At 38.4% G+C, this 25,657-nt stretch overlaps 1 protein-coding gene across 1 annotated transcript in view; it reads left to right on the forward strand.

The window, feature by feature from the left end:
- Nucleotides 1–12,461, forward strand: part of DSC1 (desmocollin 1) — a gene marked incomplete at its 5' end in the record, with an annotated part of 29,708 nt that extends 17,247 nt beyond the window's left edge. The window contains 8 exons of the mRNA XM_009285628.1: nucleotides 1,220–1,405; nucleotides 2,851–3,110; nucleotides 3,321–3,463; nucleotides 5,224–5,439; nucleotides 7,067–7,300; nucleotides 9,853–9,974; nucleotides 11,250–11,486; nucleotides 12,264–12,461. Coding sequence (XP_009283903.1) covers nucleotides 1,220–1,405; nucleotides 2,851–3,110; nucleotides 3,321–3,463; nucleotides 5,224–5,439; nucleotides 7,067–7,300; nucleotides 9,853–9,974; nucleotides 11,250–11,486; nucleotides 12,264–12,461 — 1,596 coding nt within the window. The remainder of the gene's footprint in view (nucleotides 1–1,219; nucleotides 1,406–2,850; nucleotides 3,111–3,320; nucleotides 3,464–5,223; nucleotides 5,440–7,066; nucleotides 7,301–9,852; nucleotides 9,975–11,249; nucleotides 11,487–12,263) is intronic.
- Nucleotides 12,462–25,657: the final 13,196 nt, after the last annotated feature.

Here is a 25,657-nt window from a genome sequence, read left to right on the forward strand (position 1 = left end):
AAATGTCCACAAATGTCCATTGAGTTCATTTAGTCCATGACTTCGGGCTCCATCTGTTCTGGTGGTCACTCAGGACAGGAGAGGTGGTGTGTTGCGTGGAGTTACTGGGCACCAGAGCCAGCTCAGGTCGGGTCACTGCTGCGCTTGCACTGCTTCTTGTAAGGCTTGTCCTCCATTGGTTCAGGTGGTTCCTGCTATAGTAATTCCCATGACATGCAACTCAAATCCCGGGTTACAACAATTTAAAGGTATTTCCATTACAATCTCCACCCCTGGTCCCTTTGGACCGGGTTACAGGGTTTAACATTGCAATGAACAGTTGCAAATGAAAATGTTACTGTCAGTGAAGTAGATGCAAGGATTTTCACCAAGATTTTCTATGCTTTTCCAACTTTTTTTTCCTTCTACAGAAGTATTATTTAAACCACTTCTTGTTCACCAATAGCTATAATTCAGCCTTAAGTCTTTGCTTATCGCAACCATCTGAATTATTCAGGACAGACAGTATGTCTCAATAACTGTGTATACAGCTGAAATACCTCAGGAGATTTTGTAATATGAAATTTATGAAGAATAATTAATTATCCATGAGGAATACACGTACCTTCTCCTTTCCACTCACTGCTGTAGAATATCATCAGTAATATTAATTCAGAATCACTCTTATCTGTGCTTCTTGAACTTGTACAGAATAACACAGCTCTTTAAAAAGATAAAAAAATAAGAAAAATCCTTTCATCTTTTGCCATCCAAGGAGAGATGTATTTTACCCTTCTTGGCTTTTCTTCAAGTTCTTGTGGTTTGTTTATATATGTATTTTTTAATTTACCCCAATGCCTTTTCTAATGCTCAGCTTGATCATGTTGTACTCAAATTAGCATCTATAGCTGATGTAACTGAGGGGAACTGTGCTAATTTACCTTTCCTGGAAGGAGAATTCCAGACTTAATTATGTCAGTGATAGTTTGAGTGTATGAAGGAGCTGAGATTTCAACTGTGCTGGCAGAAAAGGTTTACTGTGACACTTAGGGTGTAAGGGAGGAGTGGGGGAAATAGGCTAATGCAGGAAAACAAAATAAATCATTACAGCAGCTTGGTAAATTGACCCCTTGGGTTTAAGTAGTCTTATTTAAATACAGTGTTCTTTAGTCCTGCATCGTGGAACAATATTCTCTGATTTAAATTGGTTGGGTTTGTTTTTTTTTTTTGATACTCCAAGTATGAAACGCGAGTGGAGGAAAACAGAGTGAATGTAGAAATACTGAGAGTCTCTGTTGTTGATCTTGATGAACCTGGTTCGCCTGGCTCAGGAGCAGTGTATGAAATTATAAGAGGAAACGATGATCGGTCCTTTGAAATTACAACAGACAAAAACACAAATGAAGGAATACTGTGTGTTGTTAAGGTAAGTAAAAATGGAACTGCTAGAGGAAAATTTGTGTGTCTTCAGGTGTTGCTTTTAAAACCAGTACTCTAGAACTCATTCAAAGAATATCTGTAACTATCAGACAAATCACGCTTTCTTCCTGACCTGAACTGTCTTCTAGAGCAGATTGCATAATGCACTGCAGATGAGGCTTGTGTGTGGTACATAACCTGTAAAACTCATCTTCCAGACTACTCCTCAGTTTTGTGTGCGCAGACTTCAAGGAATTCCCTTTGGTTTGTCATTCCAGAAGAGTTTGGTGCTTTTGCCTGGTTCCACAGTTGGAGTTGTTTAGACTTAAGGATGTAACTGCAGAATGCTTCATAGCTGGGTTTTTAACAGAAATGAAGCGTGGCAAAGGAGGGGAGAGATGAGCACCTCCTCCAGTCTTGTTCTCTCTGGGAGTTGATTAAACTTACTAACTCAGCATAAAACTCTCCAGGTTTTGTTTTGCAGGGTAGTGACTTCAGGTTTGCTTTTCTGGGGTGTGAGGGAGTCTGCATACACATAAGACTATGTGTAGTTTAGTTACTTATTATACCCGGTACTTTACAGATGTGAGGTGAAAGGACCACTGTACCTGTACTCCAGCATGTCCCTTTGCCTTTTCATGCCTCTTTTTCATTATCTGTTAAAACTGCAATAGCAGGTAACTTCTAAGGAACAGAGAAGATTAATATTAAAATTTGAAGATGTAAATCGTAGGGTAGAGATGCCAGTTAATTTTTTTTTTATTTCTTTATTATGTTTTTTGTTGCTGGTAATCATTAGAGCTTTTTCTAAAGCTGTGTCCCTGGTATATGAACCCAGCTGAAATTTCTTATATTTAGTGTAATGCTGTAGGGGACTACAGAGTATTATGACTCTAGGATATAAATAGCTCTATTAAAGGCATACGATGACCTTGGAGAAGTTGTCTGAAGAATAAATGGTAGATACTTACTGGTCAACCCCGCAAGTTCAGACGTATTTGCAATGGGTGAAGTCTTACTAGGAGATAAATGTAGGTGCTAGCAAGAAGTGTGATTGACTTGTGCTGGAAAGGAAATACACGTAACCTAAAATAATGGCCAACTAGATACAGAAGGAGAAAATCCCCCACCACATTTAATTCTTATCTCAGTTCTAGTAGTAATTGACTATCAGAGTATTCATCTAAAATTTTACAGTGGTGCTGCGTACCTTATTAGGGGTAGTTCCTCAGGTTCTTTTCTTTGACTAACTTAGAACTTTTAACATTTTTTTTTTTTGTTAAATCATGTCCCTTTACTGTGTTTCAAGCTGGATGTTCCAGAAGGATAGCTGACTTCTTTTGTAAATAAAAGTGGTACAGTTTTATCTATTTAATAATTGGGCAGTGAAAACAATACCAAGTTTTGTATTGGCTTGAAGGAAAAAAAACCCAAACCCCACCTTTGTTACAGGGACTGGACTACGAAAGCGCCAAGCAAAGGATCCTCGTGATTGCGGTCAACAACGAGGCACCCTACATGCTGGCACCGCATTCACAACAGCTTTCCCAGAGCACCAGCTCTGTTACAGTGCATGTCCTGGATGTGGATGAGGGGCCGGTGTTTAAACCCTGTCATTTACGCCTAGACGTTAAAGAATGCGAGGAGATTGGGAAGAGTATTGGGAGGTACCTAGCAGAAGATCCAGAAACTGGAAATAGTGAAGGCATATGGTATGAAACAGTGTTATCTACTAGTTTATTTGGAGTACAGCATGGGTGGGATACGGGAAGGAGGAAATAGTTGTTGATGCTGTGTATGTGTGTGTGTGCACACACCTGAGTGTGTATGAATACCTGTATCCATGTGTGTACATGTATGTATGTACATATACCTGTGTATGTATATTTGAGATCTTTAAACAAACAAATTATTCTTGACAGCTACCGGATACCACCTGGCCAATGTAATTGGATCAGCATAGATGAAAAATCGGGTGAAGTCAGAACCATTAAAGTCTTGGACCGAGATGTAGAAGAAATGAGACGAGGTCAATGCAATATCACAGTCCTTGCAATAGACAGAAGTGAGTACTAAATGTTGTCAGTATTCTTTGTGGTCTATAACAGATGTTTATGTGCAAATGTAGCGTGGGGACAGCTATACTGGTTCAGACCAGAGGCCCACCTAGTAGTCCATTGTCTTGTCTTTGGGATAGCTCTATCGAATGCTTAGGGAATATTATACAGCAGGGAAAGCATTTAAGAAATCAGGGCAAATTCTCAATGTTTTCAAAAGTTGTCTGCTCCCATTTAAAATCCTTTGTTAAGTTTAAATTGAGAGATTTTCTTGTGGATTGTGTTCCTTTTATTTCCTGACTATTTTTTATAAGTGGTAGCACCTGGCAGCCGTGAAGTTGACAACAGAGAAAGTAGAGAGAGAGAACTTTTGGAAAAAAGTTGTTGACCTTGCAACTCTTACTGTTTCCTCCTCTGTTTGACTTCTTGGTGTCTTGCTTTTGGAAACCCTTAATTTAAAAGGACTGCTAAGAATAGCTGTATTCATTGCTGTATGTTATTGTGCTCTTATTCTCAGTCATCTAGGTTCTGTAACAGTGTTCACACTGTGTGTTGCTCAAGTGACGAGCTCTTACAAATGACTCTGATTGTAAAGGAAGGGTTGTACACTGAGATTCTCAAACAGGTTTTGGTTCTGATTTAATGTGAGTGATCATCTATTCTTTCTGATAAATTTGGGTATATGCATTTATTGTAGAAAAAGACATAGTTTTGCCTCAACATCGTCTAGCCAAGAAGGTTAAATACAGCTTTCACTTCCCAAATGCTAAATGTAGCAAATGGATTATCAAAGAAAAATGTTAGGCTTATAGGTCAAACTTTTAGTTCTAAAATATGTATCTTACATGAAAAAGGAAAAATGGACTGCCTTTATAAATCCAATGGCAGAATTTAGTTTGAGCCCTTACATGCTTAAACATCAGTGGGAGTAAAGAGCAGACCTTTGGAAGTTGCTTTACAGCTAAAAATTCTAACTCTGTCCAAAGCTTGCATATTAAAATTAAATGTAAATGATATGAATTTAAATTGTTTAGAACGTCCCTTGCATATAAAGTAAACATGATATATGCATCTGCAATCAGGTATCTCTAGAGGAAATTTAAAAAAGTAGACTTAATGTAATTTCACTGGAATGCATGTACAAGCATTGACCATTCCTGTATTGGAAAAAATGTAATTAGGAGGGAGAGCTCATTCACTTTTTGCATGTAGACTTTGGTGACATAGTATGTGTCACTGCTGAATCCTGCTACCGCATGGTGACTCAGAGGGAAGAGGACAGAAAGAAGCCCACTGTTTCTGAAAGTGTTCGTGTTCCCAGGGGAAATGAGGGTAGGGAAAGTGTAATTTATTTTCTCCTTCCAGAAGTAAAAAGGCTGGAGACCTTCACTTTTTGCTTTTGACTCTCAGTTTGGCTTAGCGTCCTTTACCTCTGATTTACGGGCTCTTTCTCCTCTCATCCTCTTGTTAGAACAATATCTGTCCCCACACAGATACACGTGCTCAACAAAATGTGTTGTCTACACAGGCAGAATATGGAGCTTTGGGAGCTGTTAATCCATTCTACAACCAGCCAAGCAAAGAGAAGCAGCAAAGAGAGAGCTGTGAGAAGTCCCTCTCTCTTTTTGGCTAGATCAGCAGCTGCTTTCCACCCTACTTCTAAACTTGGATATTACAGTTGATGATATTTCATTGTGAAAGTTTGGACTAGAAATAAATATGTGACTCTTAGAAGTAAGTGCTAAAAGTAGTTATTTTTATCTCACAGATGGCAAAACAGGCACTGGAACAATTCAGGTTGTCATCCAGCCTGGGAACAAGAATTACCCACGAATCACTAAAACCGAGTATATAATGTGCAGAGACAGAAAACCGATCTGCCTTACTGCACAGGATGGTGATGAGTCTCCTTACAGCACACCCTTTGTATATCGCATAACTGACCGTAGCTTGGCTTCCATGTGGAAGATAACCCGACACAACGGTATGTGAAGACTTCCTCCTCCTCACTTAGCTGTAGGTTGCCAGAGGAGGCTTTCCTACCTCTCCCTTGGGTGGACTGTAAGAACAGATTGGATGAATGTATGTTTGGAATTGGTGTAGTCAGTGGGGCTAACAAGGTAGCCTTGATGATCTCTAGCGGATCCTCAGTTTCATTTGCTGTACAGGAGCTCAAGAGTATGCCAGAAATAAAGGGGAACAGCTAAAGTATTCTGTATCTTAACTGTCCTGGGTTTGAAACAGTTTGCAGAAGTTAAGAAGGTGGCACTGTTGGCATCACAAAGGCAAGGAGAAGGATATTATATTCTGCCTCTTAAAGCATAAACAAGAATCTGTCCCAACATCCTTGGGTCAGCAATCAGCTGCTGTCTGAAATTATGATGTAAAAAGATGAGGTGGGAGAACAAAAAAACATGTAATGCGTTGCATCAACACCTCTGGAAAAGGAAGTATACATTCATAATTCATAAGGAATTTAAGAATGAAATGGCTAATACTCCGAAGAAAAATACAACTTTTGTTAGGCTGCTATTGTGGTGGAGAACCGGAAAATTGAAACCTTACCTAAAATTGATTAGAGGCTGACTAAAATAAGCCTGGCAGTTTTTTTTCTTAGTACTGCTGTCAGCCAGCACATTTTGGTAAAGCTGAGCTGGGTGAAAGAGAACATTACCATCTCCCTTAATATATTTGTGTTAATTTTTATAATTTTGATAGAAGTAGATAAACAATTTATTACCAAAGGAATCACTGCTTCCTAAAATTTGCTGATATAAAAAGTTCTAGCTGATGGTGGTTTCCTGGGGGGTGCCAGATGATGGCAACAAGAGCGGCACATACATTTGCTACTATGTTGTCATGAATTAGCCTGAAAAGGGTCTGATTCTGAAGTGTTCAGACAAACATTCACTGATGAAAGGCAAAACAAAGCAAAGTCTGAGAGCAAAGACATCTAAGAGTTTCAAGGTTTATATTAGGCAAATTGAAAAAAAACATTTTAGATGGTACATGTAGTTTCGTATACCTCATCGTAAAGCAACCATTATGTACATCAGTATCTATCTTGTACATATTTTTTACAAATGATGTCTTTCACCCTTTAAAACATGTGGTCACTAATCATTGCCACTAAGCAGCGCAGCAGACTAAATGGATTTTACTTCCCACTGGATATAGCCATTCCCACTGAATATAGCAATAGAGCTAAAGAGTGGAAGAGGTATAAATTAAGTTTACGATTAATTATTCCAATCACACTACCAGAAGTCCTTTTAATAAATGTCAGTTCAGTTGATGGTCTTTACTAGTAAGCCCAAATAGTGTCATTTACCATAATGAACTGAATCGACTTCAGATTTTCAAATCATATGTTGTCAGAAGGCTGTATAAAGTTTGCTTTTTCAGTTCTAACATTTAAAAGGTGCTGAAAATATAAATCCTTCCAAGATGTAGTTTTGTGTCAACACATTTAAGCTAGCCTTAAACTAGCTAATGCGGATCTGGTAGCAGTATAGCTGTAACAGAAGGGAAGATTGTGATTATGGTCGCGTTTGTGACAACAGAGTTTCAGGTATTGTTAACACTAGATCTGGTTTTGTCTTTTTTTACAGATAATTCTGTGTATCTTTCACCAAAGGGTGATATTCCATTTGGAACATATGAAATTCCTGTAAGTGTAATTGATAACGGAGGAAAGGTGGGAGAGAACCTTGTTAAAGTTAACCTCTGCGATTGCGTTACTCCAACTGAATGTGATACCGGCCCCCGTAGCAGTTCTAATGGAAATGTTACTCTTGGCGTATGGGCCATCCTTGCAATGATCTTAGGATCACTATTATTGCTGTGTAAGTACACGTTTTTTAATATAAAGTGCAAAACATTTAATTTTAAACTTTGCTGAGAGAACCTTATTCAAACTTGATTCAAACATTTCTTTTTTTATTTAGGCAGTTGTATAACCCGCGTCACTGACTTAATGTACCTGCTGTATTTGTATCGGTATCACAGGATTCTTGCTCTCATCTTAGAATCATAGAATCATAGAATCATTGAGGTTGGAAAAGACCTCTAAGATCACCGAGTCCAACCGTCAACCCAACACCACCATGCCCACTAAACCATGTCCCTAAGCGCCTCATCTACACGTCTTTTAAATACCTCCAGGGATGGGGACTCCACCACTTCCCTGGGCAGCCTGTTCCAATGTTTCACCACTCTTTCAGTAAAGAAATTTTTCCTTACATCCAATCTAAACCTCCCCTGCCGCAACTTGAGGCCATTTCCTCTCGTCCTATCACTTGTTACTTCGGAGAAAAGACCAACACCCACCTCGCTACAACCTCCTTTCAGGTAGTTGTAGAGAGCGATGAGGTCTCCCCTCAGCCTCCTCTTCTCCAGGCTAAACAGCCTCAGTTCCCTCAGCCGCTCCTCATAAGACTTGTTCTCCAGACCCCTCACCAGCCTCGTTGCCCTTCTCTGGACACGCTCCAGCACCTCAATGTCCTTCTTGTAGTGAGGGGCCCAAAACTGAACACAGTATTCGAGGTGCGGCCTTTTGTCCTGTAGTTACTGTGTGTGGATTTTTCTTTATTCTTTTAAGTACATTTTATGTAAGATGTTCTGTGTGTTCACGTTAGCAAGGCCAAAAAACCTGCATTCAGCGCTTGAACCGAAAGAGGATGGCATTTGTAGTGCTCGTCAGGTCTTGTCCTGAGGCGAGTATAGCAAAGTTCGTTTGTGAGTTTAGTCCTGGTTTTGGGATGCACGCTTCTGTTCGTAGGAATGCTGAAATCAATTTCCTAGAGCTTTTTGTGACCTTCCTTGTGTCATGGATTAAAACGTGGAGTATCTGAGACATGGGATTTTAGAAGAGCCAGTGTAGTGTTGAAGGACGGGTTGGATACTTCTGCAACAGACCAAACCATTGAATACATGTTGTGTTACTGGAGTTGCCAAAAGACTGACAGATTCTTAGCAGGTTAATGTTGCTGTTAACCAGTGAGGTGGTGACAGTGATATGTAATAGCAAAGCCAGGTCATTTTTTTACCAGAATCAGACATAGTCTGACTAATAAGATCTTTAAAAATTACCAGAGGACATGCTACAGTAACAAACACTTCAGAGTTTTTTTTTTTTTTTTTTTCTTTCTTTTCTTCTTTCTTTTCCATTTTTTCTGGTAATCATCAACCTGTCTTGCCCCTGTTCAGTCTCAGCTAGGTGTTCTTACTCAGGTAGATAGAACACTGGGACCTGCACATGTTCTGAAGGTTAGATAGATCTATGTTTTATCTAAACAGAGCAGGTACCCAAATTAATGATACAGCCTGGAGGTGGAACTTTCAGATGTGGGGACACTCAGTAGGGGGACTGTGTGAAACGTCACCTAGCTTTTTGTCACTACCCCTTGACTGCATCCCTCCCAGATAGACCCATTATTTTATTGTGGCTAGGTTTTACCCTGTGTATCCTCTACTCAGTGCTGTCATGGATGCCTTCTTTCCATCTGTCAGCATCAGGAGGTGACCCACCAGAACGACTGATGCAGATCTCGCTGACAGCTGATAGCTGCAGAAGCTAAATGAGCTTGAAAGTGGCTCTTGGCCAATTTCCACAGAAGTTATATATGTTCAGAGGTCAGATTGCTCAGTGGGCAGTTAGGCAGAACTGTTCTGTTCCTCGTGGGCTTCTTTATTTTTAAGCTATCAACTTGAGAAGGAAAGAGTCATTCTCTGAATTAAATGTTAAGTCCTTTGTTTAGGAGAGGTATTGGTTGCTCATGATTCTTTTATACGAAGTCATTTCTGGCTGAGTCTCCATGACAGCACAAAGTAGTATTATAGGAGGAATAAGCTGAATACAAGGAATTAAATAAAATTGTTCTGTAACATAGTGCTTGAAGTCCTCCAGGGTTCTGCTGACCTTTTCTGTGAAGCAGAAGTTTCTGGTATTGGGACCTTTAGCTTGCATATTAGTTCCTTATGATATAATTTGATATCTGTGTATTCATACGTGAAAAATTTCTTACATACAACCTTGTTGTAAGCATAAGACATGATTTTTCACCTGGATTTGGTCTAAATTTTTTATTACTGTTAAATTTTGCAGTCACAGTGTTTTCATGAAGAATGCTTGCATTTCTTTTGGGGAAACCAAGATGTGTTTTAGAAGAATGAAATAGTTCAACTGTGTAGTGAAAACTCCATATACTGTTTGAAAAAATATATATATGTACAGTTTTCAGTATGGGCATTTTTGGAAATAAACTATTTTTTAAAACCATACTCGATGCTTAGGCATTTAAAAAGGCTAATACAACAAAATTCATTATCAAACAGAAGTAGATGCCATTACGAGGTAAAGTTCATAGTATCTTCCTCACTTATTTCCTTTCTGTAGTAATCCTGAAGACAATTTGTGGCTGCTGTGGCTCTGGGGTAATGCACAGGCATGTGACTGATGACTGTGCCAATCACAATTTAATCATTTCAAATACGGAAGCTCCAGGAGAAGAAGTGATGGTAAGTTGTCTATTTACTTCAATGTAGAAACATGTAATTAAGATATCCATAGCATTTCAGTTTGAGAACAGGACCACCTGCAAATAAGTGATTTAGTAAAGGAAATAAGAAATGGACACAGAGATCATTAGATGTGCTTTGCTATTTAACAAGAATTTGAAAATTCTTAGTTTAGACAGAGTTGGTAGTACCATATATATTTAAACATATCCTATAGTTGTTAGCCTGGCTGCTTATAATTCTTCCAGACTTTAACTGGTTGGTTGGAAATTTCAGGTGAACATTTTAATCACTTCAGTAATTTTCAACAATGAGATTAGACGGAAATTTAGTATTTTGCCTATGTTGAATGTGTGTTTATGGCAAAACATTATTGCTTTTCCTTGGAAAAGGATTTTTAAATTTAGCAGATAGTCATTGTAAATTAACGGTGCAATTTCTGCCCTTCCTCTGAAAAATGGCCCCAAATACAGTTGATTTTTGAGCCAGTGGAAAAAACATAATTGAACAGTCCATGTTCATGAAATATGTTCTTGCTTTTGGCATTTATTTAAGATTCAGTCTACCATGAACATAGTCCAGCCCAGGACTGTGTTCGTACACAAGGACTTAGCTCTTCAGACTCTTCCCCTTCTCCTCTGTCCCCCACCCCCTGACTTTGCCCTCCCCAAGAAAAGGAGATTAGTTTAAAAACCGTTGAGTTTACTTCACATTGAAAACCAGGAAATCCTAATGGTGACAAGTGTCAAATTTCTCATTGCCTATGAAGCATAATGTAGTGCCATTATAAACTGATAATGTAGTTTTTAATTTGTGATTCCATACTAGTTTTTCCATATTTCACTTAGTATACAGACTTAATGTGTGAAGAAGGAGAATTAAAATTATGCATATGACTGTGTATCTGGCTTAATGGGTTCCAGGTTGCTGACTTTGAAAACCAAACATTATTTTTACATGATAATTTAAGAAACTAGCGTATGGATTATAGTACAGCTTTCATTGGGATAAAGATGCAGGTTTTGGATCTCATATATTTAAATGCGGATTTATTTTTTTTTTTCCTCTTGTCATAGTATCCTTTCCAAAGACCACTTATTGATATTTATACACTAAGTACTAAGGATAGCTTTTTGCTCAACATATCGCAGTGCAAAGCTGGAGACTTTTCAATTTTCAGTATCGACAGTACCTGATTGCCGTTTCATCTTTTGAATTAAAAAAAAAAAAAAGTTTTAAAAAAAAAAGGTATCTCCACTACTGTATCTTTTTTAGGATCACAATGTAATTCCTCTACAAAATACAAATGATCAAGGAGGATATGGAATAAAAACAGGAGATCAACAAACATTTGAAATGGTAAAAGGAAGAGGGCATACCTTGGAATCAGTCAAGGGAGGCGGACATCAGACTCTGGGATCAGTTAAAGAAGGAGGAGGACAGCCTATGATGGATACGTGTAGATACTCCTACTCAGAATGGCATAATTTCACACATCCTCGTTTAGGTGAAGTAAGTATTCTGAAACTGGTTTTTTTTTTGGAGTGTAGGTTCTGGTCAATATATACAGACTTTTCAAGGAAGACATGTATCTGTGCTAGAAAGGTGGCTTTCTGTTTTTGGTTTGTTTCATTTTTCCTCTCCTTTGCTCCCCTGCATCCCCTTTGGAATATTGCCCTTTCAAAAAGTCATCCTTTACATATTTTAGACATAAGTGTAAATGACTTTCTTTTCTTGGCTTAAATTATAGGCAGTATGCTATTTTTCATTTAGAATATTTACTAATTTAGAATAATTACTTTACTCAAGCTTTTGTGAGTTTTTCTGAGAACGTCTGTTTGCTTTTATTCTAACTGCTTGCTTTGTACTAATTTAAACTTGATACTTACCTTAGCAATGGTGCAGGAATCAATGTACAGCATTAGAAATGTAGTTACTCCATGCTTTGGAGATCAAAAACTCTCACTACTTGCCTAACTAGTTATGTGTAAATCAGTCTTTTAATTCCGAGTGGATTTTAGTTGCTTGACAGGTTATTTAAACAGGTTCTTCCTCTTTTATTGTTACATACATGATTAGTAGAAATGATTTCTTTACTAAATACTTATATTTTGTAGTCTTAATGATATAGACCAATCATGTGCATTTTTTGTATGTAGGAATCCATTAGAGGACACACTCTGATTAAAAATTAATCAATGAAAGGTAAATCAAAAGAAATTATTTTTATGCAATATGTTTAGGATAACAATTTAAGAAAATAATAAGGTGTGTTCTCTTCCTATGCAGAAGGTGCACCTATGCAGACAGGATGAAGAACAGAAGCATTCTGAAGATTATCTCCTTTCATATAACTATGAAGGAAAAGGATCCTTGGCTGGCTCTGTAGGCTGCTGCAGTGATCAGCATGAAGAAGAGGCACTTGACTTCTTAGATCAGCTGGAACCCAAGTTTAGGACATTAGCAGAAACATGCGTAAAAAGATAAATGTGCCTTTCACAGTGCTGAAAAAAACTGTAAATAAGTGGCTGTCATACTTTTGTGATATTAGGTATTTTGGAATTGAGGGGGGGACAGGTTTATCAAAATAAATATAGACTGGTGAGAGTGTAAGTAACTCTTACTTTAAATTTACAACATTTTTTTTATCTCTGCTAGACACATTCCATCAAAAATAAGGGGTTCAAAATATTTTTTCTTTAGACTATGTTAATATAGTAATGCTAGTTTCTACTTAGATTACATTTCCTATTCTTTGTGATTACTTAAACTGGAAAACTTGGTGTTGTCCTTTTAATTAATTATTCAGCTTCAAAATTTTTTTGTATTTGGCTTTGGAGAAGGAAAGCTTTTTAACTCACTGTTTCTTTGTTTTCTTTTAATTCTGTAGAAATAAAACAAAAACCCATTACTGAGGATATCAAATACCTTGTTAATTTTTAACTTATACAAACTGAGATACAAAACACTTTTTCATTTTTCACATTAAAAATACCGATGAATACATTAGAAAACTTTATATTTTGATTGAAAATTAAATATATATATTGTATATATGTAAAATAATATTCAAAAATATATTTTTCTCCTCATGGGTTACCACCCATCAAACTTGCTATCCTAAGGGATTTATGGCATCACCACATAGGGTATCAGCATTGTATGCGAGTATGTATTTTTCTTTTAATAAAGGAAATAAAAGATTTAAAAAAAAAACCAGGAAATAGGGGTAACTATCGTACTTCAAATGAATGCAAGACAAATCTCATGTTTACTTGACGTAAGTTTGTACCTCAGTTTCTTGTGAGTTTTAACATAGGATCATTGCAGAAATGAACATTGCCAAGAGTTTTGTCCAGTGTAGCTACCACTACCTTTCTTACTTGCCCTGTTACAGACTTCATTAAACTGTGTCTTTCTGTAAGTAGAACTTGACAGAAGATACAGCTCAAATGGATTGAGCGTACACTACATTAATAATGTGTTTTAAAAATAGCTTTATTTGAGAGGCAAAATACACTGGGATAAACTGTCTGTTTTGAGTGTATTATGTGGTGGTTGTAGAGGTAAGCTTTTACACATATACACAAAAGTCTGAAATACCTTTGGCAGATGACAGTAGCGAGACCTGAATGCTGCCATAAGCTATTTCTGGAATTCAGCCTCTGCTTCCCGGGTTTTATATGTTTTAATATTTGCACTCCTGGTTAAGTAATCTGTCCTCTGCACTCCGGGAATTCTCCTGTGCCTTAAAAGAACATCTTCCTGCCTATGAGAAAGAGAAATTTGTGCAATTACTTACTTCTGTTGCTATAATTCTGCTTTTAGGATTTGCTCTGTAAACATATGCCTTAGGGAGATCTTTTTTAAGATTTACTATAGCTAATAATCTGTAAAAGGAATTACTAGTAACAACAGAGTCATGCTGCTCTAAGTTTCAGTACACAGCTGCTGATGACTTCCAGTGGTTGCAGTTCATTCCACACAGATTATGGTCAGTGAAAACCCATAACAGTATAAAAACTTAACAAAGTTATAAAATAGTATTTTTAAAACCTTCTGTTTCACACTGTAAATGGGCTTCAGAATATTTCTGGTAAGAACTAGCAGTGGTTAATAACCTCATAGACCAATGTTAAATGTATTTTAGTCGGTCATTTGAAAGTGGTGATGAATTCATCCTGAACTAGATACACTGCCAGTGGTAAGAGAGACGGTCACCAGCAGCAAAATACTAGATGAGAACCAAGGTGTTACAAACTTACTTTATTTAAAAAATGCATGCTAACACTAGTCTTCTGAACACTACTCTTCTTTATCGCTAGCATAAATGAGTTTTGCTGTACGTGGATAGGCAGATCTGTGGCTGATGTCAGTTGGGATAGCTCTGCTGATGCCAGTGGAGCTATGCTGACTTTATGCCAGGTGAAGATCTGTCCCCTAGTGATTTCCTTGCTTCTTTGTGTCTTGCATCTTTACCTTTAGTTATTGGCTATACACTTTTTAAGGTAATGTTAATGTCCGTGTCCCCCCCCCCCCCTTTAATGTTTGGTGTTTTTTATTTTTAAATTATATAAAAATCCTAAAATTCAGAAGGACCTAGGATAAATAACAGTGCACTCTTTTGAAAACTACTTGGGGGGGTGGTGTAGAGAAACCTCTGGAAATACCTTTTCTTTCCTCATGAATTGAATTGGCGTTGACTGTTTTAAGTAGATGGTTGCCAACTTTCCACTCTGGAGCTAAAATAATAACTTATTGAAATCAAAGTAATGTTTTCTAGTCTAATTTATCTTAAAAAATTTTAATTTTTTCTTTTACATTTCAACAAACAGATAATTAGTTACCTGCATTTTTTGTCCATTTTTAAACAAAGCACAAATTTGGAATCACTTCTATTTGTTTGTCTCTTTTAAAAACTAAAGTTCTAAACTGAACTACCTATTTCTGTAAAACCAAGAGTGGAAAGGTAATTGAGGTGCTTTAAAAAATGAACTGTAAAACATTATTTTCATTGTATCTTCTAACCATGTGAATGAGAACTTTGTATAAAGCATTAAGGTTTACAAATACCAAGTGCCAAATAACATTTGTTTAAACTTACAAATGAAATATTTCAAAATGTATAATTCACTCGTTGTTACTGTCTTGAATCACCTTAAAAATTGTGAAGATTTGTTCCCTTCAACTAGATAATTTGCAAACTATCTAGTTGTGTCAACATTATCTTAACATCATGTTTTAGGTATATTTTGTACAACAGTGAGTAATAAATTTTTTGCAAAATAAAAGGAACTTCTACAAAAACTGTTCATTTCTTGTACTTGAACTAGTTTATGAAGATAAGCATGCCTATTTCTGAAGGGGATGGACTTTTAAATTTTAATTGAAGTGTTTTTGCGATGTTATACTGCTGTAACGCTAATAGTACTTGTCCTTGCAGCATGAGCAGTGGTGAGTTCTAGCTGAAGTTTTATAGGACAGGCTGGCCAGTTGTCCGTGGGGCTTCCTTAGTGCTTCTAAAATGATCACAGAACACCTGATGAATTCAAGATCTTAAAAGTACAAAGCGTTACTCTGTCATCTCACTGATAAATTGCAGTGGCTGATGTAAGTGCCACAGTGCCTATTTTCAAAACCTCTTAAGAAAAAACAATGGCAGCAGATAACCCAAACTTTCACGTGTTTGGCAGTCATAAAGCTGCAGGGTATTAGTATTGTAGGGACTGTACGATCCCTATGATACTATGATCAAGGGACCAGTGGAATATCAGTTTTGTTTATCTGGCTTCAAGGGAATAAGTAAATTCACAGAATGGCTGAGGTTGAAATGGTTAAAGTCCCCCATGAGGACCAGGGCCCATAAATGGGAGGCTGCTTCTAGCTGTCCATAGAAGGTCTCATCCACTTGTTCTTCCTGGTCAGGGGGCCCACGGCAGACACTCGCTACCTTGTCACCCTTATTGATCTTCTCTTTAATCCTTACCCATAAGCTCTCAGTTGGCAAGCAGCAAACTTCTCTAGACAACAGGTCGGGTTGGCAGATGGTGTGTTGCCCACTGCTGTCACTCGCTGCTTCCTCCTGGTGCATCTGCATGGCTCAGGGTCAGTTGGCCTCTTGACAGCACACCTGGTTCCTCCTCAGCTTTGAGGGCAGTGAACCTGCCTCAGTATTCACCTGCCATCGATATTCAGGCACTTGATGTGTTTCAGCTATAGCTCATACAAAGTGTGCCATTCCTTCCAGCCCTGCGTTACCCAATGCTCTGCAGCCTGTAAGGGGAGGAGGAGTGTGGGCACACAGGCAGTGTGGATGGGGTCCATGTGCCCTGGCACTCTATGCTGCATCATCGAGCAGCAGGTGTCAGACGGCTGAGCTCAGCATTTGTGTGCTGGCCATATCCATGAGATGGAGGGTTGTTACATCCACTGTGCCAAGTTCTGGGGCAACTGAGCTGGGAAGAAACTGGCGGGAGGGGAGAGAAAAAAGGCCTGAAACTGAGTTGAGTCACCTCAACCTCGGTCAACCTCAAGTTGAGGCTATATGTAAGCACCATGATGAAAATGGGATTTGAAGACTTCCATTGATCTTGCTTTTTTCCTGGTTTTAAGTATTTTCCCAGCGGGAGGGTAAGGGGGCAAAGCATTCTTTTATCAGAAGGTTGTTACACAAGGTGCTGTTCTTGCTCTTTTAATCCCACTCAGTGCCTTCTGAATGCATCTAAGGCAAGATTTTTGGATTAAAAGGGCTGTGTCAGTAGAACAGAAATGTACCTGAGATGAGAAGGGCACTGGCTTGTCTAACAGAGTTACTTATACTGAAAATAGACTACCATGAAATCTATCGTCGTTTGCCATGGTTTTTGTTTTGGCCTTACAACATTAGTAGATTTATCTTTCTTAGAGGACAGTGTGTGTTTTCCCATGAAGTATTGTTGATTTCCACCCAAATATTCATTGATTATTACCCTTCAGTATATATCCACTTGAAGTGGAACAACATGAATATTCATTCAAACCTCTGTAATGTCTTCAGATAAATCTGTGACATTAAAAAAAAGGTTATGTATAAAAATCACATTTGCTAGATTAAAAGTTGCCCAGGTTATACTGATGATCAGCAAACCTAAGCAAGAGATCTACAGAAGTGATACATTGTTTTGCACAGTTTTCAAACATCTAAAGTCTTGTTTTGGCTGGAGCACATTGAAAACTCTGTATGCAATGCTTTCCATCAGCAAGTACCTTGGAGAAATCTGCAGCCCCAAAGTACTAGCTTCATATGGTTTGGAGGAGCCTGGAGAACCAACATTGTTTATGTTCAAGCAACTCCCAAAGCAATTTGTTCTGTTCTCTGAGCCCAGCCTCCTCATACTATGTTAGGACTTGTCCTCTTTAGCTCTAGCCTCCAGATCCCTCTCTTACCCTAGTTCTCTCTTCCCCTTTGCTTTCTTCTCAGCCCTGGCCCCAGGACATGTTTCTGTGTTAATACTGGTATCATCTCTTACCTCCCAAAAGGTCTATTTTTTTTTTTTTTCATATGTCAAACATTTTTGTTGCAATTTATCCTCTCTTCTTCCAGTTCAGCTCCTGTGTCATCTACATCTGAGTGGGCTGTCTGCACACCAGGAGAGGCAGTACAGGCTATGTGAGGAAAAAGCAAATAACTTAGCATAAGCATCTAAAAATGTAGACATCTACAAATGAGATAATCATCCTGCAGTGAATTTATAGTTAGCAGAGATTTAAACAATGGAGTTTTGGGTCATGATTCATTTAATCTGAAGATAAAGGCCTCTATTTGGTCAAACGAATCTCACCTGTGTATCTAATTTCAGCTACGAGGCCCATGGTTACAGTGACAACTGAAAGGAAAGCATTGGTCGACCTCAAGGTTCTTAGATGAAACACACTTCACAAAGGTCATCCTTTACATATGAGCCAACAGACACCTGCAAAGTGCAAATCAGACTCATGATGTGATCAACTGTGACAGGCATGATACCAATACACATATACCTGACAGTAGAGTAATTCCTGGGAAATAGTCAAGCTTTTATTTAAAAAGTTAGAGACATCAGAACTTTTGAACAGGTAGGTTGTGTGTGGGTGCATGTGTTTTATATTTTATTTTTTTCACTTTCTAAGAAAGCATTATATTTTTGAGCTAAAGGTAAATATGCTGTCGAGAAAAAAATCAGCCTCCACCTGATCCCAAACAACTTAGATTTTCAATGCAAACTATCTTCATTTGTTGAAATCATTATGACTGACTGAAAGTAGTCTTGGGCAAACAAGGAAGCATTGTGCAACTCTTTAAATACAGGTAGCTTTGCCAGATCAACCTATAATTAAGCCATCCCATAACTACAACCAAACCACTACAGACTTATCACATAAATATTTAAATAGATCGAATAGGCTCATAAAGACCCATCTCTTTCCTCCACTTTAAGGAGGCTATAATTTGACCAGATCAAAGAGTGTATGATGAAGTTTTATGCTCCACCTGTGCTCTAGAACACAAAAGCAGTTGGCACCTTTTCCTTGCCACGCTAACACACGGTTTAAGATCACCTTATAACTTGGGTTTTGTTTTGTACACAGCTCAAGCAGTCACTACATCAGTAACAAAACTAAAGGGAAGAAGTTAAACATATAACACTAACATAAAGCAAATACAGGAAGCCTTTACATAATAATCAAAGGATACACGATTTTCTCATGCTACTGCTGAATTCTGTAGTAACACAAAAGAGCCCTCGCTGACGATCAATGGCTGTATGTTACCGAAAGTAAAATTTTAGTTGTTTCCTTGCAACTTGAATTAACCAGATGATAGCTAGAACTCCAGAGTCACAGTGCTTTTAATAGCCAGCAAGCATTTACACAACACAATCTTTTACACTTAAAAGTTATGAAGGAACTAACAGTATCAGAATGAAAATTCAAATATTACCATTATGTGAGGTAGCACTACAGACAATCATAACCTCTGTGGTGTTAGCTTTATTAGTTTTTATCTATCTTACAGAAATTTTATGGGAGAAAAAAATTGTTCGACAAAATATTAGGCCTAGTGTGCAGTATAGATTCAGGACAAAAAAACCAAAACTTTTTCTCTAACTAGCGATGTTTTAGGTAATGAGATTGTTTCCTACGATAGGTGTCTCATTTGTTTGTGTACTGGTGACAGTATAGCATGGATCACACTGGTCTGTAACATGATTATCAGGGAAAAAGACAGCCTGGTTCACTCTTACCAGAAAAACAGTGACAGGAAAATGTTAGAAATAGTTGTGTCCTCTTTGTTCACTGTAAGGCTCGCTTATCTTTGAATGAAGTCAGGTGTAAACACTGACTGATGAAAGTCTATCTCCCTCACCGTTCTTACGAATATTATTTCATTTTGCCAAAGTCTATTCTGATTTCTGTTAGATGTTTGCATTGACACCCTCTTTCGGTACTGCATTTTCATGTGTCACAATAAGATATACTACACAATGTGAACGGTCTCTGAGCCACTGCTTTTGGAAGAATATGCATTTCTTTCTAAGTACCCCACTTAAAAAAAAGTGACTTCTGCTCTCAGGACTCCTTTTGTAGCATTCACCCATTCAAATAGGAAGCGTGTGAGATGACAGGCCAACTGAAACTCTTACTCAAGTACAACCTGTCAGCAGGAACGAGAGTTTCTGGCAGCAATATCTGCTTCATTTCTTGCATTCTTCCCTGTAGCAAGGGTGCAGGTCTCTACGCTGTTCTCAGCTCTGTGCCCTGGCGAGGCAGCCCTTGCTGTTGAGCCATGGGCAGGCGTCCCAGGAGGTGCCAAGCGTGGGAGAATGTGCCAGGCCTGCTGTGCTCTGCATCGTATTTCTGGAAATGGGTTTGCAGGGAAGAGCAGAGTCCAACCAGCGATGCAATACATGCCTGCCAGAAATGCAGCACTATAAAATTTCTGAAAACTGGTACAGTTACAGAAAGGCTGGAACTCACTCCTGAATATCATTTGACCCTAACGTCTCCTGTGACAGTTTGCTGGAGTAAACTGCAGTGCCGCCCTTCTGACAAATACAAATTTTGGAACTCATTTTCTAGACCTTTAAATGCTTTCTATCTTTTTTTGGGAGATATACATGCACATGATAATATATATGTAAAAGAAGAGGAAAATATGTAGACGGGATGAAGAATCTGTTTGATGCGATTTTAACGGGGAGGAAGAACCTTGCAAGCTGTTGGATAGTTAAGCAGTTCCAAGGCAGTTACTTCTGCTTGAACAGTAAGAGACGGTTTAATCGATTAAAGCAGGGTAGGTGTTGCAAAAAATAAACTACAGTTTGATTAGTTGTTATTGCAGCTGAAAAGCACAGTTTGATTTAAGCAGGAGATAGCCTGTGTAATCAGCTGATGCTGGAAACAGCACTTACGTTTTCGACTGCAGATTTGTAGCAAGGTGTCAGACAGTGGCTAACAGTTTCACACACGTTTATGTACATAAAGATCTGTGAGTACAGAGACTGACAGACCTGACTGACAGAATACTCCCTTCCCTGCCATTTGTGCATGAAGCTATTAGTGCTGCACTGTTACTGTTAACAAGGACCACAGCTACGACTGAAAGTTGGTTTCATTAATGATAGGAACATGAGTAGGGTAGAAACAGAAACTGCAAATGGCAGTCAAAAAGAACAGGAACAGAACATTATTTAGCTATTAGTATAATGTTAGAGTATAAATGTAGTATGATGCATGTAAATTCAGATAAAAAATGGAAGTATTAATTGACTGTTTTCATCATTAGAATGACAGATGAATAGTCAGCACATCCATCCCCATGTAGGGTATATATTTCCTCTCTATGGCCCACGCTGCGATGGACATTGCAACAAAAAATAGGCAAATCATTCAACATTTATGCCTTAATAAGCATCTACATACAATCTGTTTTAGAGAGAGTGAGTTAGAGAGAACATTGATCAATAAGTATCATGAGAACAGACCTAACTTTGAAACCAAGGTTTTCTCTTTTACTGAAAGTAAACTGAAACATTTTTGCACAAGTAAAATTTGGAATAAGTTAATTACTGCAAGACAAGACTGGAGTGGAGTAAAAACCAAGTTGGAAACGATTTGTTGTCTGCATAGATTTATTTGGTTACAAGGGAACAATCACTCCCTTCTTAAATATCGTTTAAAATCCAGCAGCTGGGCCATTGAAAGATAGTGCTGGAAATTGCTAGCACAGGGTGAGTTTTCCAGAATCTCCCTGCACACTCCACAAAAGGGCGACCAGAGCCCCAAAGGCTAATCCAGCAGGGGCTGTAGGAGTCTCAGGCTACTTTTACGTTAGCAAACAATCTGGCACACCAACACTGGGTCAGTAGGTAAAAGCCCTATGTGCCAAGGCCTCTGCTTATGCATCGAAGATGGTTAGGGCAATTTCAGGTGGCCTCAGTCAAGATTTAGCCTGGTTCCCTGACCTGAATGTCCCCTTCCTGTGACTAGAGGCTATTGAAAGGGCTGTTCACTGGCTGAAGCTTTACGTCTGCTTTAGGGGTGATGAGTGTGTTTGATGAACACACAGAGCAGAGCTTTCGATGGAGTTTCCTTCTAAACAAATCCAGTTTGCTGGTACCAAAACTGGTCTGAGAACTGCACCGGCTTGCAGTAAGTGGGGCTGACTGGGACATTCACTTCAAAATGCTCTAGAGCAAAATGTCACTGTAGACACTGCTCCGATGACTGGGGCACTCTTGCCCAATGCAGGGATTGTACGACCCAGCAGCTTGTCAAAGGAATGCGAGATCTGGGATCTGCTATAAACCTCTCTTCTGTCTGATGCAGTAAGAGGCCATCCCTAAATTAATATTGCATGAGGTTCTTCATGGACTTATCAAATTTCACTAAATTTAGAGATACATGGGGATATAATATTTTTCTAGTTGCGTTCAGCAACAGCTACCATATTTATCTGTGGCACCCCACATGGAAAGACAGGTTCATTGCAATAAAAGCAGAAAGGAGACAGGTTTAATATTATAAAAACATCAAGTGACAAATTTGTTGATATCATTTAAGTCAAGGTCATATGCACCCCGGGCTGTGAAACTCAGATGCACAAGGAAAACTGGATTTGTTTGTCTGGATCAACTAGTAAGTCTATAGCTGTGCAGGAACTGATGAACATATTGCTAGTGAAGCACAGAAAACTTTTGATGACATAGTAGGTGCAGAATCTGGGACAACTGATAGCATCATACTAAGAATGAAAAGAATATTAAAAGTAGTTAAGATCAAGGCAGAAGGCACATATCAAAACCAGTTAGCTTAAATGTAGATAATGGCTGTGTGAATATGAGTCGTTCAAAACAATTTTTAAGCCAAGTTTAAAAAAAAAAAAAAAAGTTGAAGTATTGCACCAACTACATTTTTGAGCTTATACAAAAAATTGTTACAATTTTAATGCACCGAGAAAGTAATTCTTCACATTTACAGAAGGAATACCATCTTCATCTCCTGGTGTTCTGAAATGAACATTTTCCATTTCTCAAAATGGTATTTCTGATTTGTTTGTCTTTGAGATTTGCATCAAATACTCCTTTCCCTTCCAGACAAACACAGGAAAGAAAAAGGCTATGAGAGGAAATGAGCAGAGACAACATGTATTCCAGCAACCCCTTCAAAATGCTAAAATTCCTAATTGCTCAATGAATAAAATTTCTGAAGCGAAGCGAAGCGAAGAGAAGAGAAGAGAGGAGAAGAGAGAAGAGAAGAGGAGAGAAATATATTTAAAAGCATTGCTTCCTCCTATGCATCCATCAGCAGATGTACAAATATCCAATTTACATCAGCTTGCTTCTTAGTCTCTATTTTGGTCATGCAACTTGCTTTAAAAAGCAAGCTGAAATTCATATATCTCTTTGTGAGGTTTGCTACTTGATGTGATTTGACACTGTTACTGAGTATTGTTCTGCTGCTGCAAGGCAGTCTCTTCTTACTGTCCAAACATGTCTTACTAACATGATTTAATTGGCTCTCAACAAAATTACTATGATAATAAAAATTGTCAAAGAATGATTGCAAAATTTCCTGCAACAATGATTCAGTCATGGACAAGATCAAACATAAACGCAATAGAAGAAGAGAGATGTTGAGCAACTAAAGCTGACTCCTGCCACATGAGACACGCAGTAAAGCTAATCTTGCCAAAAGACGTAAGACTCTTTAGTTTACTCTCTTGGAAAGTAACATTAAAATACAATGCCCTGTGAGGCAACTGGGCCAACACAATCATCAGAAAATCATATTTGAAAGGAAGATTAAACTATAAGGAAGATTAAACTCTTCAAAGTGAATAGCCTATTACAGAACACCAAACTACAAACATGATCAGTGAACGCCTGGAAGCAGGAGTTCAAAAGCCAGGGGGTGGATCTTTATTTTAGCTTGCTTAGGTACATGTCATCAACATAATCTCTATTTCTTCCTTGTGAACGTTCTTTGTTCTTCTATTGTATCTTCTTTTTCATTGTCCTGTTTTTGGCCCTCACCTTGAAGAGTGAAACACACAGGAACACACAGCCCATGGGATCAGAATAGCCATAGCTAAGCATAAATTCCCCTGAAACACATGCAGTGTGGACACTGCTCCTCAACATCAGTTGGTTTGCTCCACAGATCTGTTCCTATTCGTCTGCACTGTGCTATGTAGGTGGAACTGCTATATCACTTTTTTCCCACTGCTGTTCATATCAAGTGCATTCCCAAATGCTTTATGATGTTCATATGTAAAATAATAATATTGTAATATAGTAGCTATCAGAGGAAATGCAGACTATAAGCAAAAGGAACAGTGGCAAAAATGCCTCTTGGGGATAAGCAGTAACCCTTGAGGTTCACAGGAAAAGTGAACCAGGATGTAGTGCATAGACTTCACTGCTATCTAAGATACAAATGCAGGGATGAGAAAGTTGGCAGTACTTCTTTAAGTTTTGTGCCCTTTCAGACTTGCAGCATTCATCTCTTGAGCTGATTCCCAATGAATCTGCATAGTAAGAACATCAGGGTAAAGCACCAGGAGCTACTTCGCTGGGTGCAGACCACATACCCTGTCACAGGCCAGGCAGGTGTCAGTTCTGGTCTTGGCTGTGGGTGAAGACCTTTTTGCAGGACAAAACAACATGGGCTGTTTTGCCCTAAAATTGCTGGAACGTCACATGCTTCATGGATTTAATGGTAAGTGGTGTTCAGTTTCACAGTGGCCAGTCACCTTTTCACAGACACATGCCCATCTAAAACAGCAAAACCACATGTGGCTGTGTGGTATGAGCACATTAAAAAAGTGTCTCAGGAGCAGATTTTTTACTGGGGTATGAACAGTTAAATCTTCTGAAAGGAAGAAATTGAAACACTTTGCAAAGGCACAAAAAACTTTTATGCTGTGGAAAGGGAGTGAGATTTTAGCTAAAGCCAAAGACAGATTTGTATTGGATGTCACTTCAGCCCAGTGCACTGACTGTCTCTATATAAAACAGAATTAGTGCTGTAAATAGGAGAGCTACTATCGTAATGCGGAATATACACATACTACGCAGGTCTTATTTGAAAAAGTTGCACTGCAAGACATATCAGGTTCTCTATCTCCATTCATACCCTCAATATTCAAATTGTCATTTCATTCTCAGGGATAAACCAGTTGGTAGCTTTTCTGTCCAGACAGAGAACTTACACGGAGAGAAACTCGGGGACTTGCAGTGGAGAAACACTGTCATAGTCATCCTAGTATATTCAGTCAGTAGTACTTCTGGGCAGATTGTTCTCCTTGGATGGTTTGGGATTTTGGAGTTCATTTCTTATAATAATTTAGGGGACATTATTTCTTATAATAATTTAGCAGACATCCAGCTCCTTACTTTTAAACCCATTTGCTTAGCTGGCAACAAATGCTGATTTAGTTACATATTCCTTCAACTACCTAAGTTGCTCACCTTTAGCTAACCGACAGCTGGCCAATAACATAGTGAAGTACTTTAAGACAGACAGAAGGAGATCTTTGTCCAATTTCCCATTTTAACATAGTGTAACTTTTCTACAGTCTATTCAATAACTGGATTTATTATTTTTTTCTGGCTGAGACAACCTCTTTTGCCAAGGTATTAGTCTAAACTATTCCAGTTGCATGAAAAATATTAGGAAAGGAACTCACACCACTGAAATGGGGGTTGGGAGTAAAAAAGTATAATGGTGCTACGTGCTGGAGAAACAGTGTTTATGCTCTTCAGATTGCAGCAGATATTTTTCTTTACCTCAATCCTTTATTCCTGTAAAAGGGTTGGTACCAGCCTTGTAGCCAAAGACTTCAGTGTCTTAAGTTACTCCGGTTAACAGTAAGACTCATAGGTCAGAGGTTCACTGTGCCTAATCTATACAAGCAGATGGCAAATGAGAAGAGCCTACACTACAGAGTGTATATTCTAAAGAAGTTGTACTGGTTTTGGCTGGGGTATAGTAGCTTGTTTTCCTGGTTTTGGCAGGGATAGAGTTAATTTCCTTCCTAGTAGCTGGTACAGTGCTGTGTTTTGGATTTAGGATGAGAACAATGTTGATGATACACCGATGTTTTAGTTGTTGCTAGGTAGTGCTTACACCAGTCAAGGACTTTTCAGCTTCCCATGCTCTAC

Source organism: Aptenodytes forsteri, unplaced genomic scaffold (genome assembly GCF_000699145.1).
Source record: "Aptenodytes forsteri isolate BGI_AS27 unplaced genomic scaffold, ASM69914v1 Scaffold23, whole genome shotgun sequence".
In the NCBI taxonomy this organism is placed as follows: Eukaryota; Metazoa; Chordata; class Aves; order Sphenisciformes; family Spheniscidae; genus Aptenodytes; species Aptenodytes forsteri.